This window comes from Rousettus aegyptiacus, unplaced genomic scaffold, assembly GCF_014176215.1.
Source record: "Rousettus aegyptiacus isolate mRouAeg1 unplaced genomic scaffold, mRouAeg1.p scaffold_m13_p_11, whole genome shotgun sequence".
Lineage (NCBI taxonomy): Eukaryota > Metazoa > Chordata > Mammalia > Chiroptera > Pteropodidae > Rousettus > Rousettus aegyptiacus.
The window spans coordinates 89,162,460-89,178,669 of NW_023416286.1; the positions used below are offsets into that span (position 1 = coordinate 89,162,460).

Consider the following 16,210-nt stretch of genomic DNA (forward strand, 5'->3'; position numbering starts at 1 on the left):
CTCCTGTCCGACCTGACCCACAGAACCCATGAGTATAACACAATGGCTGTCCTAAGTGGCCGCATTTTGGCCTAGTGAGTTAGTGACACAGCAGTAGTAGCCGGGACACCCTGACGAGGACTTGGGATTTCATTTTAAGCGAGAGATCTTTGGCGTGTTGAGAAACATGACCTGATTAAAGTACGAGGGTCACTCCGGTCCCTGTATGGAGAACGGACTGCAAGGAGGCAAGTGTGGAGGCAGAGAAGCCGGTTTCGAGGCTCCTGCAGTTGTCGGAGCAGGAGATGACAGCGCCTGGGGTGGGAGGTTGGGGGGACAGCAGTGAGGTGAGTGAGGTGGGCACCGGTTGGGAATATATTTCCAAAGTAAATCGATTAGGATTTGCCGATAGATTTCAAAGATACAAATCAAGAATGACTGGAGGACTTGCGCCAGAGCTAATGACTACGTAAACAGAGGTATCATTTACTGAGCTACAGATGTTAAAGGAAGAACAAGTTTGGAGAAGAAAGGCCAACAGTTCAGTTTTGAATACATGGCATATCCATTAAACAGCCAGGGGAGATGCTGGGTAGACAGCTGGATATAAGAGTTTGGAGGTCACCGGAGAGGCTGGTTCTGTAGTACTGTGTTGAAAACTCTGAGTGCCTCATTTTAGGAAAGGTGTTTTATGAACTAGAGAAAATTCAAAAGAAGGGTACCAGGATGCAGACACTTCTAAAAGTTATCTCCTTTAATAAAACGACAACAACAAAAGTTGAAGGAGCTAAACGCAGAGTGGGCAAAAATATCCCTCATGGCAATGAGGCACGTGAATCACGAGGACTCACGTTTGACAATAATGTATATCCTTTGAAGGGCTAATGATCTAGAGCCTGTTTTCATGGAGACTAACAAAATATCTAATAATTAACTATGTCTTTCCCCAAAGGAGCTACCGCCCCAGGACCAACACCATCACAGAGAATTTGGCCTAAAACAAAACTACTGAACCCTACAGGAGATGGACTGAATAGCCAGTGGTTGTGTTGGTGCAAGATGCTCCAAACGAGGCAAAGCAAACAAAACCACACAGTTACACGTGGTCCCAGCAAACAGCATCCCGCCTGATACAAAACTCACCGATTCATAGGCCCTTCACATCTGGAATCCCCGTGGTTGGGAAGTTGTCCTTAGTGCTTGTGGCACAAAACTATTTTAGTATTAATAACCCCGACACCGATTTTTCGGTGTTTTAATCTTTTTGAACTAAGAGAGAGGCAGCTCACCAGGGGGGTTAAGTGCAGGGAATCTAGAGCTGGAGTTCCTGGGCGAAGATCTTAACTCCAATGCTTGAGCAAGTGACTCACACGCTCTGTGCCTGAATGTCCCTCCTCATGGGATTTATTATGGGGAGTAAGTAAGTCAGTGAGTGTAAAGTATCTAGAGCACAGAGAGGCGGCTAAATAACAAGTAATGAAAAAAAGTCGGCTCTGCTGTAGCAGGACCCGGCATATTCCCCTCGGCGGACGCACAGTTGGGACCATTTCTTACTCTTTCAGGCGTGCAGCATTATGACGACTTCGAGAGGAAGAGCTTCGAAGTCACGGCTTTGAACTTACCCTCACGCTTTGCAATCATTCGAGAGGATGTTTTCTTGAAGCTCTCTCTACTGATATCAGAACTGCTGTCACTCAAGTCACTGCCTCCTTTTCCACCATCTTTCACACTAAATTTGTCTGGACTTGAATGTGTGCTGGGCGTGAAAAGGAAAGAATTACTCCGTTATCCATAAAAAAAAAAAAAAAAGAATGTACAAAACCTGAAACACATTGCTGAGAAATAATGATAAATACACTGAAATTACCTGAAATCCTGCAATAGATTTGTCCTCTCCACACCGGGGACAGGGAATGAAAAGGAACTGAGACCGAACCCTATTTAAAAAGAGGGGAGAAAGCAGGAGTTAATATTTCACCCTTAGACATGGAAGCCCACCCGGCAGGCACCACATCCCTCATCTGGAGGGCTTGGGGAGGACGGCGTTTAAATCTTGACGGACAAAGGTATTCAAACTGGACCCACAAGGAAGCTACCGGGGCATCAAAAGCAGAAACAGACACGGGCCTAACAGTCACATGGCCACTAGGCCTCCTGCCCTCATCTGTGAGAATACTTTTCTCTCAAAAAATAGAGTCACCCCGATTTAGACATTGGAAGTCCCAATCTGATCAGGCCCTGAATTTTCATAACGCCCCCAGCACGAAAACCTACTAACTGTTAACGAGGACACTAGAGAGCTGTGGGCACCCTGCCCGGGCTCATGGGACACAGGCCACCCCGCCGCCCCTGGACTGGGGTTCCCGGCCGCGTCACTCTCCCGGCTTCTGCGGAAATGGAAAGGGGCAGTGTCTTCACGAAGACCCTCAGGTGGAAGCCCCCAGAGTCAGCCCCAGCTGTGACTTGGGCCAACCTGGCCACTCTTGGAGTGACAGCCACTCGGGCTGTGCTCATAAAGCTTCCTCCTTCGCGCCTTAGACTCGCCTTGGCAGAAACAAGTCACAGTGACGGTGACGACAGCCACCGGCAGAGGCAGGCGGCAGCTGCTGACCTAAACTGCCAGGAAAGGTGAGGCTGCCCCTGGGGTCCCTGCGCTGCGCGCCGCCCAGCGGGTCCCTCCCTCCCGGGTCTGGCGGCGGCGGCGGCGGCGGTGGCGGTGGCACCAGCGCCACTTCTCCGCCAGGTGGCGCCGAATCCGTGCGCACTGGGAGCAGCGTGGCCGAGCACCGCAGGGCCCGCGGCCCAACGCCCGGCACCGCGACGACCGCCGCCAGCCGGCCGGCGGGATGCGGGCGCCGGGGCAGCTCACGGGCGCCGTCGCTGCGCAGGAGGGTGTAAGCCAGCTCAGCGCCGGGGACCTGTTCCAAGTCCCCTGCCTGCAGTCCTGTCACCAGGTGGCCCAGGGACGTGCCCCAGGGCACAGGAGACAGCAGGGCTGCGCCACTGAAGAGTGGCAAGGACACCAGCCAAGGCGCGTGGCCGTTCTGGGTGCAGCTGCAGCCCGGCCAGCTCCTCGCCGTCAGGGCCCTGTCACGCACACAGCTCCCCAGCGGTGGGGTCCCCCCACATGCAGGTGGAAACAGCGCCCCACCAGGTAGCTGCCCGCGTAGGCCGGCTGCCGCCGGAAGTGCCCGTGCCGGTAGAGGGCGCAGCGCGCCTGCCCGTCGGCGCCCTAGTCCCTGTCCGACGTGCAGACCAGCGCCACCAAGCCCTCATGTGTCACCCCCTCTGGCACCAAAGAGATGGCGCCGGCCGCTGGCGTCCAGGGCCATTCGACGACGTCGCATCCGCCCCCTCCCGGCCCCCAGCAGGTGCGCCCAGGGCAGCCAGCGGGGTGATGGCGATGTCCGGCGCGTTGTCATTGACGTCTCGGATGCGCACGATGACTTTGCAGGTGGCGGCGCGGGGCCCGGGGCCACGGTCCTGCGCCCGCACGTCCAGTTCGTAGGTGTCCTGGCGCTCGTAGTCCACGGGGCCCGCCAGGGTGAGGCGGCCCGAGCGCGGGTCGAGGCGGAAGAGGCGGCGCGCCTCGGGCGGGGTGCGGGCGCCGAAGGCGAACACCACGTCGCCGTTGGGGCCCTCGTCGGGGTCCGCCGCGTCCAGGTCGAGCAGCAGCGAGCCCACGGGCGCGTCCTCCGCCAGCTCCACCTCGGCCACGGCGCCCTGCGGGAAGGCCGGGCTGTGGTCGTTGGCATCCAGCACGCGTACGCTGAGGGCGGCCGTGGCGGAGCGCGGCGGGCGGCCGCCGTCCTGGGCCACCAGCTCCAGGCTGTAGGCGGCCTGGCTCTCGCGGTCCAGCTCCTGCAGCAGCACCAGGTCGGCGCACTGGGCGCCGTCCGCGCGCGTCTGCAGCTCCACTCGGAAGGGGCTGTGCGGCTCGGCCAGGCGCACGCTCTGCAGCCCGTTGGCGCCCACGTCCTCGTCCACCGGCACCTCCAGGGGGATGCGCGTGCCCACCGCCGCGCCCTCCGACACCTCCACGGGGATCTGGGCCCGGGGGAAGCGGGGCGCGTGGTCGTTGACGTCCCTCACCTCTACCTCCACGTGCACCAGCCTGAACTGCTCCTGCGAGAAGCTGACCACATCGAAGGCCAGCACGCACAGCCGCTCGCAGTCCAGGCCCGCGTCCCCGACGGTCAGTTGCCCGTCACCCTCGCGCACCGGGAGCAGCGAGCTGTTTAACTCTGTCGGGTGGGATTAGCTTGGCGCTTCCTGCTGAGAGTGAACGGGAGGTGGTCAGATAGAACTCCAGTGACTGTGCCGGGGACTTCTTCCCCATAGGTGAGGACAACGACAGTTTCGGTGCAAGACCCTGCCAGGAGCAGCAGCCGCAGAAGCAGCAAAGACGCTAATCCAGGCCTAAGTAAAAGGTCAGTGGGGAATCTGAGCCCCTAGTGAGACATCGTTGTTCCGCAAAGAGAAAAGCCCATCGCAGGCTCTGCAGGCTCTGCGCTCAGACTTGGGTCCTCGCGAGCCTTCCCTAGTGCACAGTTAGGAGACCCTTGCCCTATTAAAAACACCTGGACACCAAACTCTGCTATATAATCAGTTTTTCTCTGCCCCAGGCCTAAGCCTGCCTCTTCTGAACCCTATGGGGAGGTTATGTAAAGAAGAATATGCAAATCAGCATCCAAGCTGCAGGGCCTCACGGCTTCTGGGTCAAGTTTTTCTGGTTAAAAAGACTCACAGAAGGGCCTGGGGAGCTGAACAGTGGCCAGGGCAGTGCACGGGGTCATTAAGATCCACACAGAAGTTTTGCACTAAAAAAAAAAAAAAAAAAAAAAAATGTGTCCTGCTTGCTTTTCCAGAGGGCTTGATTCTCACTTTGATGTTACAAGCAGAGGATCCACAGCCTCTTTATTCATTCCTAAGCACACTTACGTTCCTCGGTCGGGCACAATTGCTATTCTTCTCTACCATTTTGAAATGAATTCATATATGCATCCTTTGCCACCCACAGTTATCCATCTATGTTGGGTTATCATTTCCCGTATTGAAAGATGATGAGGGAACAGCTTCTCCAGAGGCGATGTCCAATCAGGGAAGAACTGTTCTCTGAAGTAATCATTTCTAAATAGCTTTTCCATAGCAAAGAAACCGTTAATGATGAAATTTCAGCCCCTTTATCTCCTTTTATGTCGGTAATTACTTAGGTGTCAGTCAGGGAAGTCTGTCAACCACAAACCACTGTAAGGGATAGTTAAGGGTGAGAAAAAGATTTAGGGAAATATATTGCAGTCAGTCCTGTTAGAAAATTGCTGTAGACCAATTATTTTTAAAAAGCCCTTGGCTGAAGAAAACCACAGGTGGCCTGATAGGCTGAAGGCTAAAGAAATATTAAACCATCTGTCTAACGCACGATAAATAGTCCCGTGTTAAGTTCTACTTTCTGTGAGGAGTGTTCTAAATGATAAACAGTCCCATGTGTTAATGACATTATTCCTCATGCCGCGGAGTCGTCAGCGCAGAGCGTTCCTTAACCAGTCATCTTGAATACCATCAGCGAACAGGCCGAGTTATTAATACGCCCAGGCTATTCTCGGCTCCTACACGATCTGTAATGTTATTGATTCCTGCAGGGACGTGTCAGTAAATGACTATTTCTTCTTTCGCTCTTAAGAGGGAGTTGCATTTATTTTCGTGCCAGGATCTATGAATCCAGTTCTGAAACAGAGCCACATTTGATGAGATAATTAATTTGCGGGGCTTTTAATTTAGTGGCGCATTTGGGGATGACTCTAAGTATAAACACCGATGTCTGGTATGAGAGAAGTCCAGTGGGAGGCATGAGCAGAGAGTGTACTCTGAGCCCCAAAAAGAGAAAGTGCTTCATCTTGTTTACTTTAGATCTTTCATTTTGCCCAGTGAGGCATCCGTCTGAGGAAGGGAACAAGTCTACTTCGGCTCAGCGAGACCAGATTCTTTTTGAGCCAATATCCTCAGTGGCATAAAGACAGTTTGCTTTCTTCTTTAGAACTGGATATCTCAAGGAAGTGCCTGGTTATTCAGCCCCTGTGTCTCAGGAAAGACAAGAGGATCTGATTCCTCCACTCAGCTAATTAATTCCTGAGTGCCCCTTAACTGAAGACCAAAAACTGATTCAACTCCTGCCTCACAGAAGGCACATGCTTGCATGCACACTGGCCAGGAGAGGGACCCCCTTAACCACGGTCTGACTCTCATTCCTTCCCCTTCTCCTCATTCACCTCACACGGGGTCCCTGCCAGGCCTGGCCTCTGCCAGTCTTCAGCAACGTTGTCACCATGCGGGATCAGAAAAACTGCTCGGCATGCTGAAAATGAAGACTGCGACTCTATCTACCGAACATCAAAAGATAAGAGATAAAATAAGAAAAAGGCAAGCAATCAAACACATTACCTCCACAATGGTAAACATCTGGACACTTATGTTTGGGAACATCCAGCTATGATGTTCGAATGCTTGGCTGCATCTCCCTCACTCTCCCTCCAGCCGTTTGGCAGCCAGCCCACCATCTACGGAAAGAAATGTGCTATATTGTCAATGCTTCGTTATTAGCGTTAGCATTGTTTCCTAGTAAACAGCCACCTTATTAAAACGCTGCTTTATGAATGAAGGACAGCTGGAGTTTCAAGAAAGAGACATTTTCTGAGGCAAAAATCATTTCTGTGCCAGTAGAGTGACAAGCTGAATAATACAGAAACCGTGTGATCTGTCCCCCTAAGGATGTGTCATCGGGAAGTTTTGTTTATAGCCCTGAGCTCGGGTGCTCTCGTATTCCATTCCATTGCCTCTGTTAGATAAAAATCCGTCTCAATATTAAACGCATTGTGGCAGAAATTTGCCTTAAGTTGATTGTTTTCCTATTTACCAGCGTACTGCCAAGCTATATGTCCATAAAATGCAGTTTTGGTCTCTACCGGAGTCAAACATAAAGAGAAGCAAACAACGGATGCAGGGGACTCCCACCGCCAAGGGAAGACCCACCTGTGACTAAGGCAGCAATTTGGTCCTCTTGGTGACTGTGGTTTTACAAGGGGTGAGGGGAGAGGGTTTGGCTGAATTCCCTATGTTCGCTTTTCTTCCTAAAACAAAAGCACCAGGCACGCTAGTGTCCCCCGGAAATATCAAGAACCCAGATCTGTAAATCAGGATTTGCATTCCGATCATTTCGATAAGAGATTTTCTGTTGTCCCGAAAACATAACATGGTGTTTCCCTTCGCACACTAAAGCACTCGTATGTAAGTGAACTAAGATAACTTTTACCGTAAGCAGGAGGGAGCCATGGCCCCTTCACTCAGAACAGTGCTTACGCCTTTGCAGATTCCCCCTTTCTTATTACATGAAATTAGTAATATGCGTTTGGAGGGAAAAAATGAAGCCACAGGAAAGTTCCTATTGTAATGGGCTGGATCATGGTATCCTGACATCAGAGCAAGCATCAACTCTTACAGGACCTCGAGCTAATACTTCCCTGGTCCGAAGACAGTTTTTGCATCGCTTAGAACAAATCATTCCATGTACTGTAACGAGACCCATCTTCATTGCTCAGTGAACATTGAGGAGACAAATGAGGAAAAGATTGTTGAGTACAATGTAACTTTCTTCAAGGAATTTAGTTCTAAGAACTGAAGATATTAAGACTGAAAGGAAACAAATCCACCTAATAGTTTTTTTTTTCTTTTTTAAAATCATACAGTTGGAAAGCCTTCAGCAGAAAATATTTCATAAGTATCATTCCCACGTTCCTATTACTCCTTTGCATAATCAATTTATTATTAGGTCTTGACTGTACGAGTCCTATTTAAGAAAAGTTATCAGCAAATTTTGGTCCCTATAAAATGGCTTCAGGGAAAATAATTCAGCCCTGAAGTCAGCCAAATTGCTGTCTACAATTGTAGCACAAGAGCAAGTGATGTTTAAGTGCTTTAACCTAGAGAGAGTCACAGGGAACCGCTATAGAGCATTGACACTGCTCAGAAAGTCCCCTTGACATAAGACAAAGATTTAAGTGGTATAGTCTTCACTTTTAAAAAGTTTCCCACAGGATTATTATGTTAATATATTATCACAACTATGCAATCTGAAAATACCACATAAGACTAGCTTTTAAACTGCTGGTTTTATTAGTATAGCTGCACAAAGGAAATTAAATCAATGAATAATGAGAAATATTATACCGTTTTGGTTCAGGGATGCCTTAAATCTCAAGCGAGCCACTGAGATAGACTTTGGTCCTTGACCTTGAGTCATTGGCTCAAGGATCATCCTTTGCATTCTTACCGCCTTGTAGGGAGGAGGCGTGACCCCCACCAGAGAACACAGCACAGCAAGAAAAGAATAAAAGAGTAAATGCTGAGAAGCACCTGTTCACCTGTGCCTTATTTTACGTTCCTCTCTCTTCCGCTTAGCCGAAGCTCTCTGTGCCTACTCCGTACAAAAGCAAACGCCCGCTGCGAGCCCGTGTACTTTCCAGCCTTTTCTCAACAGATCTTTGATCAAGTAGTGGCGATAACATAAAGCTCACAGCCTGTGAAAGAAAACACTTGAACGTTTAAAAAAAAGTAATAAATCTATCAGCGTTCAGAGAAGTTCACAGATGCCAAAGGGCGTGGAGAAAGTTATTTATAGTAAGCGCAAGCAAACGAGAAGTGACCTCAGAGTTTACAGGTAAATATCACGCAGTCAGCCAGAACTTCCAGGGATGGAGAGAACCTGGGGGCGACGTGAACAGGCCGTGGAGAGGGCCAGGCACAGAGTCCTCTGCAGAACAGTCGGCCGGAGGGTGTGGTTTAAGGAGGAGACAGTGGGGGCAGGTCCTAATGGGTGGCGCAGCTGAGGAAGACCTCATTACTAACCAGAAGAGTTTAGACACCTTTACGGCAGCAGCGAGAAGGCGCTGAGCAGAGGGAGCAGAGGGTTGTCGATGTGTATTTTATTATGATAAATAATGCAGACGATCGCCTACCCTGCGCATCGGTGAAATCCTCAAAGAGGATCGCGTTTAATTCAAACCCTTAAACCATGATCCGGCATAATGACTGGCGTATCATCAATATTTATCAAATAAACGATCAAGGCAGTGCTGCATGGTATATACAACGTCTGCTTTTTCATCTAAGCGTTAACGGCAGGTCCCGCTTCTTATGTTCAAGCCAATTAGTGGTCGGATTTCTATTTGTTCCCTAAATGGTCATAACAAGTTCCAAAATTGAGAAAGGAATTCTAAGTAACGGGCTTTAAAAGGTGTACCTAGTAGAGGGGGTACGGTGCGGAGGTCCACGGGGAACGATTGACACTAAATGGCGAGGCTGACCTGCATTCCTATGTGTTGGTACAGATGCTGGCAAACCGTTAGTCCTCATGTTTCAGGATTCGGATCATGGGTCTGTTAAAACCAGAGGGCGGGGTTTACGCTGAGGGCGAAGTTCACGAGCAGAGCCTGCAGGGCTGTTGCTAGGTGAGGGACGTCAATTCCAGCGCTGTCTCCAGTTTCGATCATGGGGTTGCTCAAATGCAAATAAACACTGGACTATTTATTACCTGGCAAACGAGGGACTGTGATTCCTGAGCCCCAAATAAAAAGTAGCTGTGTTACCTTGGTAGAACCCCTTAGAATAGTATCCTGATGCCCAGCTCAGAGGTGATCACAAAGGACGATGGCTAAGAAACACCATCCTCCTGATTAGAGTTCTGGGGAGGCCAAGCTGGCCAGTCTCGGGGTGCACACCTCGGTCAGTGTAGAGTCCTTGCATCTTCTGGCCAACGGGATATGCGTGTGTGCTATGGACGATGGCCACTGTGTGTAGTTTCCCATTTTCCCAATGGGGTTTTTAATTGCAAGTATTTGTCATTCGATGTGTTGGGGAAGGTTCCGTGTATCAGATAGGTCGTTGGATCATGAGCAAGTGATACCCAGCCTGACTGAGTACAACGCAACTCTTCCAAGATCTGACTTGTGGCAGGACCCAGCAATCATGTCTTATGTTGGTGGTCTTTAAGCTTCCTTAAAGGGACTGATTAAGTCACCGACTCGTGGGAACAAAGAATGTCCTAATTAGCAGGGCTCGAGCAAGGTACAGGAGCAGAAAGTTTAATCATTTATCTTTCCCCTTTTCCCTCTAGCTCACCTTCCTTGATAAACCCAACCGCCCCGATAGGAAGCTTCCTGTGTCCAGCTGTATTTATCCTTCACTTCTCTTTGTCTTTCAACCAGCCACCAATCGATGTCTACATCAACTCCTTTGTCTCCGAAATGCTACTGTCAGCCTGCAGTTGAACGTGATTCACCTGCCCTTCCAAAATCCTCTTCTCCTTTTAATCCGAGGCAGACATGGTCCCTCGCAATTCACGAATTCACCTCTTATCTGTTTCTCTTGTTGCTGGCTGCTTTATCTATTGCCCTTACTCAGGACAGCTGACAGCTTTATAAAATAGCTTCTGTCTCCCAAGGAAACCTCATCAAGAGAGCCCATGGGAAGGGATTCGGGGTCCCTTCTCAGACCAACAGAGCAAAGGAGGGCCTGACCGATACAGTGGGACAATACTTCATATGCTTGCTCCACCTATTCCTGAAGGTCAAGCTTGCGTGGGCTTTTAAATCTCCTAGGTCAATTTCACCATCAAATCCCTAGCAGCGAATGGGTGATGAGTGCGGAATTCTCAAGTATTCTTGTTTGCCTTCAGGATTTAACTCCACTCTCTTTTAATAAACTCAATACCTATTAATAATAGATCTGTTTGGCAGTGTCAAGATGAAAGGAAATACGTAAAGGAATTACCTATTGCACAAAGGTTAAGGTCTTAATTTACGCGAAGCTTAAAGACTTTATCAATTTAAAGGGGCTATAAAATAAAAACTATCGGCACATCATGTCCTGATCAAAAACTTTTAGTTAGTCCTGCTACCTCTAGAACCAGATACAGCTCTTAAGACCCCGCACGAACTCAGCCCCCTCCCCGCCCCGTCTCCCCACCACTCACTCGTCTTGCATTCTACAGTTCATGCTGCGGCTCAGCCAGATAGGAGATTTCCTGGGGCTTGTACCATCCCCACGCTACGCCCTCCCTCACCTGTTTTTTCTGGGTCCTGCTGTTGCCTCCACGTGTGCTGTCGAAATGCTAAACCATCCTTAAAGCAGAACTTTTCCTACTTCAACGTGCCTACAGATCACCTGGGGAACTTGTTGAAACGCTGATTCTGATCCAGCGGGTCTAGGATGGGCTGGGATCCTGCGTTTCTAAGGAGCTCCAAGGTGATGGCTGCTCTTGGAGAAGCGAGGCTTGAGAGCTCATTCAAAGGTCAGCTCCTTGGGGAAGCGCCTTGCTCCCGGCCTCAGCCGGGATGCGTCTCTCCCAATGCTGATGAGGTTTACCCCGCTCTCGCCATTCTGTTTTCCCCTAGATTTAGACTCTCAGATAAATGTACGATGTGGCATAGTTTTTCCCATAAGCTTAGTGGTACATTTTTATGGCATAAGACAGGCCCAATGGACTTTTACAAATCGCAATCGTGTGATGCTCAAAACGTTTGTTGTTGAATCAAGTGTGGCTGATGAAGACTAGGTCGGATAAGCCGGCACTGCTGCTGCAATGTGTCCCTGGAAGGGGACATTTGTAGCAGACTCAGACCAGGGATCATGGGCAACCACCCGGACACTGCACAGGGCAGTGGCTAAGAGTGTGGACAGATGACTTGGATTCGAATCCTGATACCACGATGTCCTAACGACTTTGGACAACTCAGCTAAACTCTCTCAGTCTCAGTTTTGTTTTCTCTGATAAAAGAGCAAAGATACCATTACTTTGCAGGACGATTTTAAGGGTTAAGTTAGGGAACAGGTGTAAATGAAATGGTGTTTTAAAGCACTGACCACTGAGACTGTTGCATCATAAGTGTTCGATAATAAACACGAACTTTTATTCTTGCCCGGAGTGACAGTTCTTTAAGGTTGCCATGAAAATTCTAAGGCAGGCGTTAGGTCCTTTTAATTATTCCAGGGCTGTTTTCTAAAACCTCCACTGTGCCCCACCACTCTCTTGAAAACTGAGTGGAAATCACAAACACAGTCTGCAAGCATTAATAACCGCCCATCTCTGCCTCCTTCCTGTGTGTTAAAGCTCAGACTGCCAATCCTGACTGTAGAACCTGGCATAAAAGATGACTGAAATGTAGCTCGTACGGTTACCACAGCAACCGCTAGATGTCATCTTTACAATGTCCCTCTGCTTCACATCCTATTTGAGTAGGAATCATAAAATACGTACATTCACCCATCTACTAAATAATTGGCTCACATACAATTTTAAAGAGTAATCATAAGCATTCATGCATCAACACAATAAAATTTGCAAAGGCAGTGCGTATTTTTAAATGCACACTGTAAACGGACAAGATTTCCTCAATATTTAATTTCCTCTTTCTTTTATTTTTCTGTTACCGTAGCCTTTTTCTTTAAAATTAGTGAATCACAATTAAACTTGCTTTACTCTGGGAACAGATTATTCAGTTTTGACAGCTCTTCCTTCCTTATAACCAATGTAACGCATACCCCATGTGAAAAACACAGAAAACCTCATAGTAAAAAAAAAAATTTGCACTTCCACTATTCAGACAGCTGTCAACATTTTTACATTTATATATATTACATATTTATATATTATGTTATATTTATACATACTATGTATTATAGATCATCTTTCTATAGAGAAAAGCATAGATATGTGTGCACATAGAAAAACATATAGACACATAAATATACACATATATGTAACAAAAATGATATTTTCAAATAGCGTCTGTATCCTGCTTTTGAAAGTAGCCCAGTCCTTTCCTCTTCGCTCTATATCGTGCAATTTTTTCTTATTAGTAGAGTCTTATATGAAGTCATTTTACAGTTGTTTGATATTATACCCTCTGCAAATGCCGGAATTTAACCATCTCTTTGCTGTTGAACATTGTGTTCATTAGAATAGGTTTGGTTATTTATGACAGGTAGATTCAAATACAGTGCTTAAACCAGATTGCAGTTTATTTTCTTTCCTGCGAAAGAAAATGCAAAATTTCCTATGAATTTTCTCCCATGAGGGGCAAGGCCTGCGTGGAGATTCCCACAGGGCCAGGACCCAGAGGCCTTCCTGTCTTGCTACTTTGTCATCCTTAGAGTATTGCCTCACGTTCTAAAATATATGCTTCAAATGCAGTCATTACAACCACAATCCGGTACGCAGAATGGAAAAGGTCAAAGGAAGGCGTGGTTGTTTGAGACTTCTCAGAAGTCACACGTAACACTTCCAATAGCCACAAATCAGCTGTAAGAGCAGCCGAGGCTGGCGATATGTTACTGGCTGGCCACGTGCCCATCTACAGACCATGGGTCTTGTTACTAACAAAGAAGGGACATGATAATGAAAGAAAAAACGAGAGTCTCCAACACAGACATATATTCAGCTTGTTTCCTTTTTTTTTTTTTTTTTTTTTGCTGTTGTTAATAATTCTGTGATGAATACACCCATACACACATCCCTGATAGTTTCCTTGAGGATAAATTCCCATAAGGGTAATTTCTCAGTCCAAGGATATGCCAGATTTTAAGAGTTTCGATACCTATTGCCAAATTGCTCTCCAGAAATATTGTACCAATTTCTCCTCCCAGCAGCAATGCAGGTTGAGGAGAGAAAATGCTACTATAAGAATCAATTTAATTTGACTGTTCAAAGATGCCATACCTCCTGCAAGAAAGATAAAGATCCCCACTTCTCAGGTAAGCTAGCGATTGAGAAGATTTCTGAAGAAGTAAAACCTCAGTGCCACGTGAAAAAGTGTTTTTCTATCTAATAACATCAAAGGAAATACAATTTGAGGCCTAGCAACGGGAAGAACTCTGTTAGCTTTGGTCATTGAAAAGATTTTAAAATGGATACATAAAAGGACAGACGACATAGTATAGTGGAAAGAGAATTGGATTTAGTGCCAAAGTATGAGTTAGAATCCCAGCGGCTACTTCACTGAGCTTTAGGCCAGCTACGTGACCTCTCTTAGGTTCATTTTCTCTCACGCGAAAATGAAACCCTGATTGCCTCTCTCTTGCTCTTATAAATTTGTTAATGTGAAAAGTTTTAATCATAGTTGTATTTGAATTGAAACTTGCACTCTCCTTAAATTTTATGATATTTTATATTCTCCATAACCAGATGGACCTAAGTCATCAATTTTCTTCAATGAAAAGAACCATTCGAGAAGACATTCTCGAGGTTTTTGTTGTCGCTATTACTGTGGTTTTCTTATTTTGGGCATTAAAGGATCTTAGTTCTTTAAATTAATTTTATTAAAACAGCACTCATATGCAGTAAAAATCACTCATTTTATGTGTACAGATCAATGAGTTTTGACAAGCAAATACAATGTGAAATCATCACCTCTAACAAGGTATAGAATATTTCCCCAGAAAATTCCTTCAATAGCACTTTGCCGCCAATCCCACTCCAGGTGACCCTTGATCTGAACTATATCGCTTTTTGTTAGTTTTACCTGTTTTCAAATTTCTATAAATGGATTCACACAACATACACTCTTTTGTGCCTGTCTTTCACTCAGTGTAATATTTTCGAGATGCATTTATGTTGTTCTACGCATTTCACTTGTGTTTGTTTTATTGCTGAGTATTATTCTATCATGTGAATATACTACCTTTTGTTTATCATTCACCTGTGTGGACATTTGAGTTGTTTACAATTTGTGCCTCTTATGAATAAAGCCATTCTGAACGTTAGTGTACAGATCTTTTGGTGGCCATGTTTTTTATTTTGAAAGAATGGGAGATAGATACCTATAATTTGAATTGCTAAGATATATAGTAAGTTTAATTGTATAATTATAAAGCATGTTTAATTTTTTGAGAAACTAGTCTATGGCCATGTCACCCTGAATAAGCCTGAATTCCATCTGATCTGAGAAGCTAAGCAGGGCCAGGCCTGGTTAGTACTTGGATGGGAGACCACCTAGGAAGACCAGGTGCTGTAGGTGTAAAAAATAAAAAATAAAAAAATAAGGGATTGTAAGCTGACAAGGTCTTTGCAATCTGTGAGGCCAACCAAGGGTTGCCTTGCCAAAAAAAATTTTTTTAATAAAATTAAATTAAACATTTAAAAATTTTATGAGAAACTGACAGACTGTTTTCCATAACGGTTGTGCCGTTTTACATTGTCAGCGGTGTGTGAGACTTTCGGTGGCTCCACATCCTTCCTGACATTTGATACTCACGGTCTTTCTAAATTTCCACATTCATGTGTGTGTGCAGTGGTTTTAATTTGCTCGCATTTCCCCGATGAATAATGATCTACGGCATCTTTTCATATCCTTATTGGCCATTTCTGCGTTTTCTTGGCACAGTGTTTGTTCAAGTCTTTTTCCTGTTTCAACGGATTGTCTTTCTTATGATTAAGACGTGTATGTCCTTTGTGTGATTTATTTGTCCAAGTGTTGTCTTTTCCCCATTTTTAATGGGTTGTTCGCATTCTTGTTGCTCAGTTATAAGAGTTTTTTGTATATTCTGGTTGCAATTTTTTTTTGTCAGAAACATGTATCATGAGTACTTTTCTGAGCCGAAGGATGGCCTTTTCATTTTCTTAATGGTGCATTTTGAAGAAGTTTTTAATTTGGATAAAGTTCAAATTGATCATTTTTACATGTGGTGATTAGCACTTTTCTGTTCCATCTAGGAAATTTTTTCCATCTAAGACAACACCTCTTTCTTTCCACTTTATCTTCTATGTTTTAGCTTTGACATTTAGATCTGTGATTTGTTTTGAATTAATTCTCTGTATAGTATGGACCAGGGGCCAAGGTTTTGTTTTTTTTTTCATATAGCTGTCCAGTTGGTCTAATACCATTTGTTGCTTTTGTCTAGACGAATTGTCAAAATGAATTGTAGGTCTATTTCTGAATTTTCTATTTTGTTCCATTGATTATATGTCTACCGTTCTGACAATGCCATATTGTCTTGTTACTATAGCATTTTAGAAGGTCATGAAACCAGGGAGTATATGCCTTCCAACTTTGTTTTTCTTTTTCCAAATTATTTTGACTATTCTAGGTCCTTTGCACTTCTGTATAAATGTTAGAGTCAGCTTCTCAATTTCTACAAAAATGACTTCTGCAATTTTGATCAGGATTGCATGAAATTTATATTT

The 16,210-nt window shown here is 46.0% G+C and overlaps 1 protein-coding gene and 1 pseudogene across 1 annotated transcript in view; one reads left to right on the forward strand and one right to left on the reverse strand.

The window, feature by feature from the left end:
- Positions 1 to 2,513: 2,513 nt before the first annotated feature.
- Positions 2,514 to 16,210, reverse strand: part of LOC118609315 (protocadherin-8-like) — a 115,805-nt gene continuing 102,108 nt past the window's right edge. Inside the window, 3 exon segments of the mRNA XM_036228323.1 lie at positions 2,514 to 2,982; positions 3,078 to 3,294; positions 3,297 to 4,223. Of these exon segments, the coding sequence (XP_036084216.1) occupies positions 2,514 to 2,982; positions 3,078 to 3,294; positions 3,297 to 4,223 (1,613 nt within the window).
- LOC118609723 lies at positions 14,925 to 15,044 on the forward strand (annotated as a pseudogene).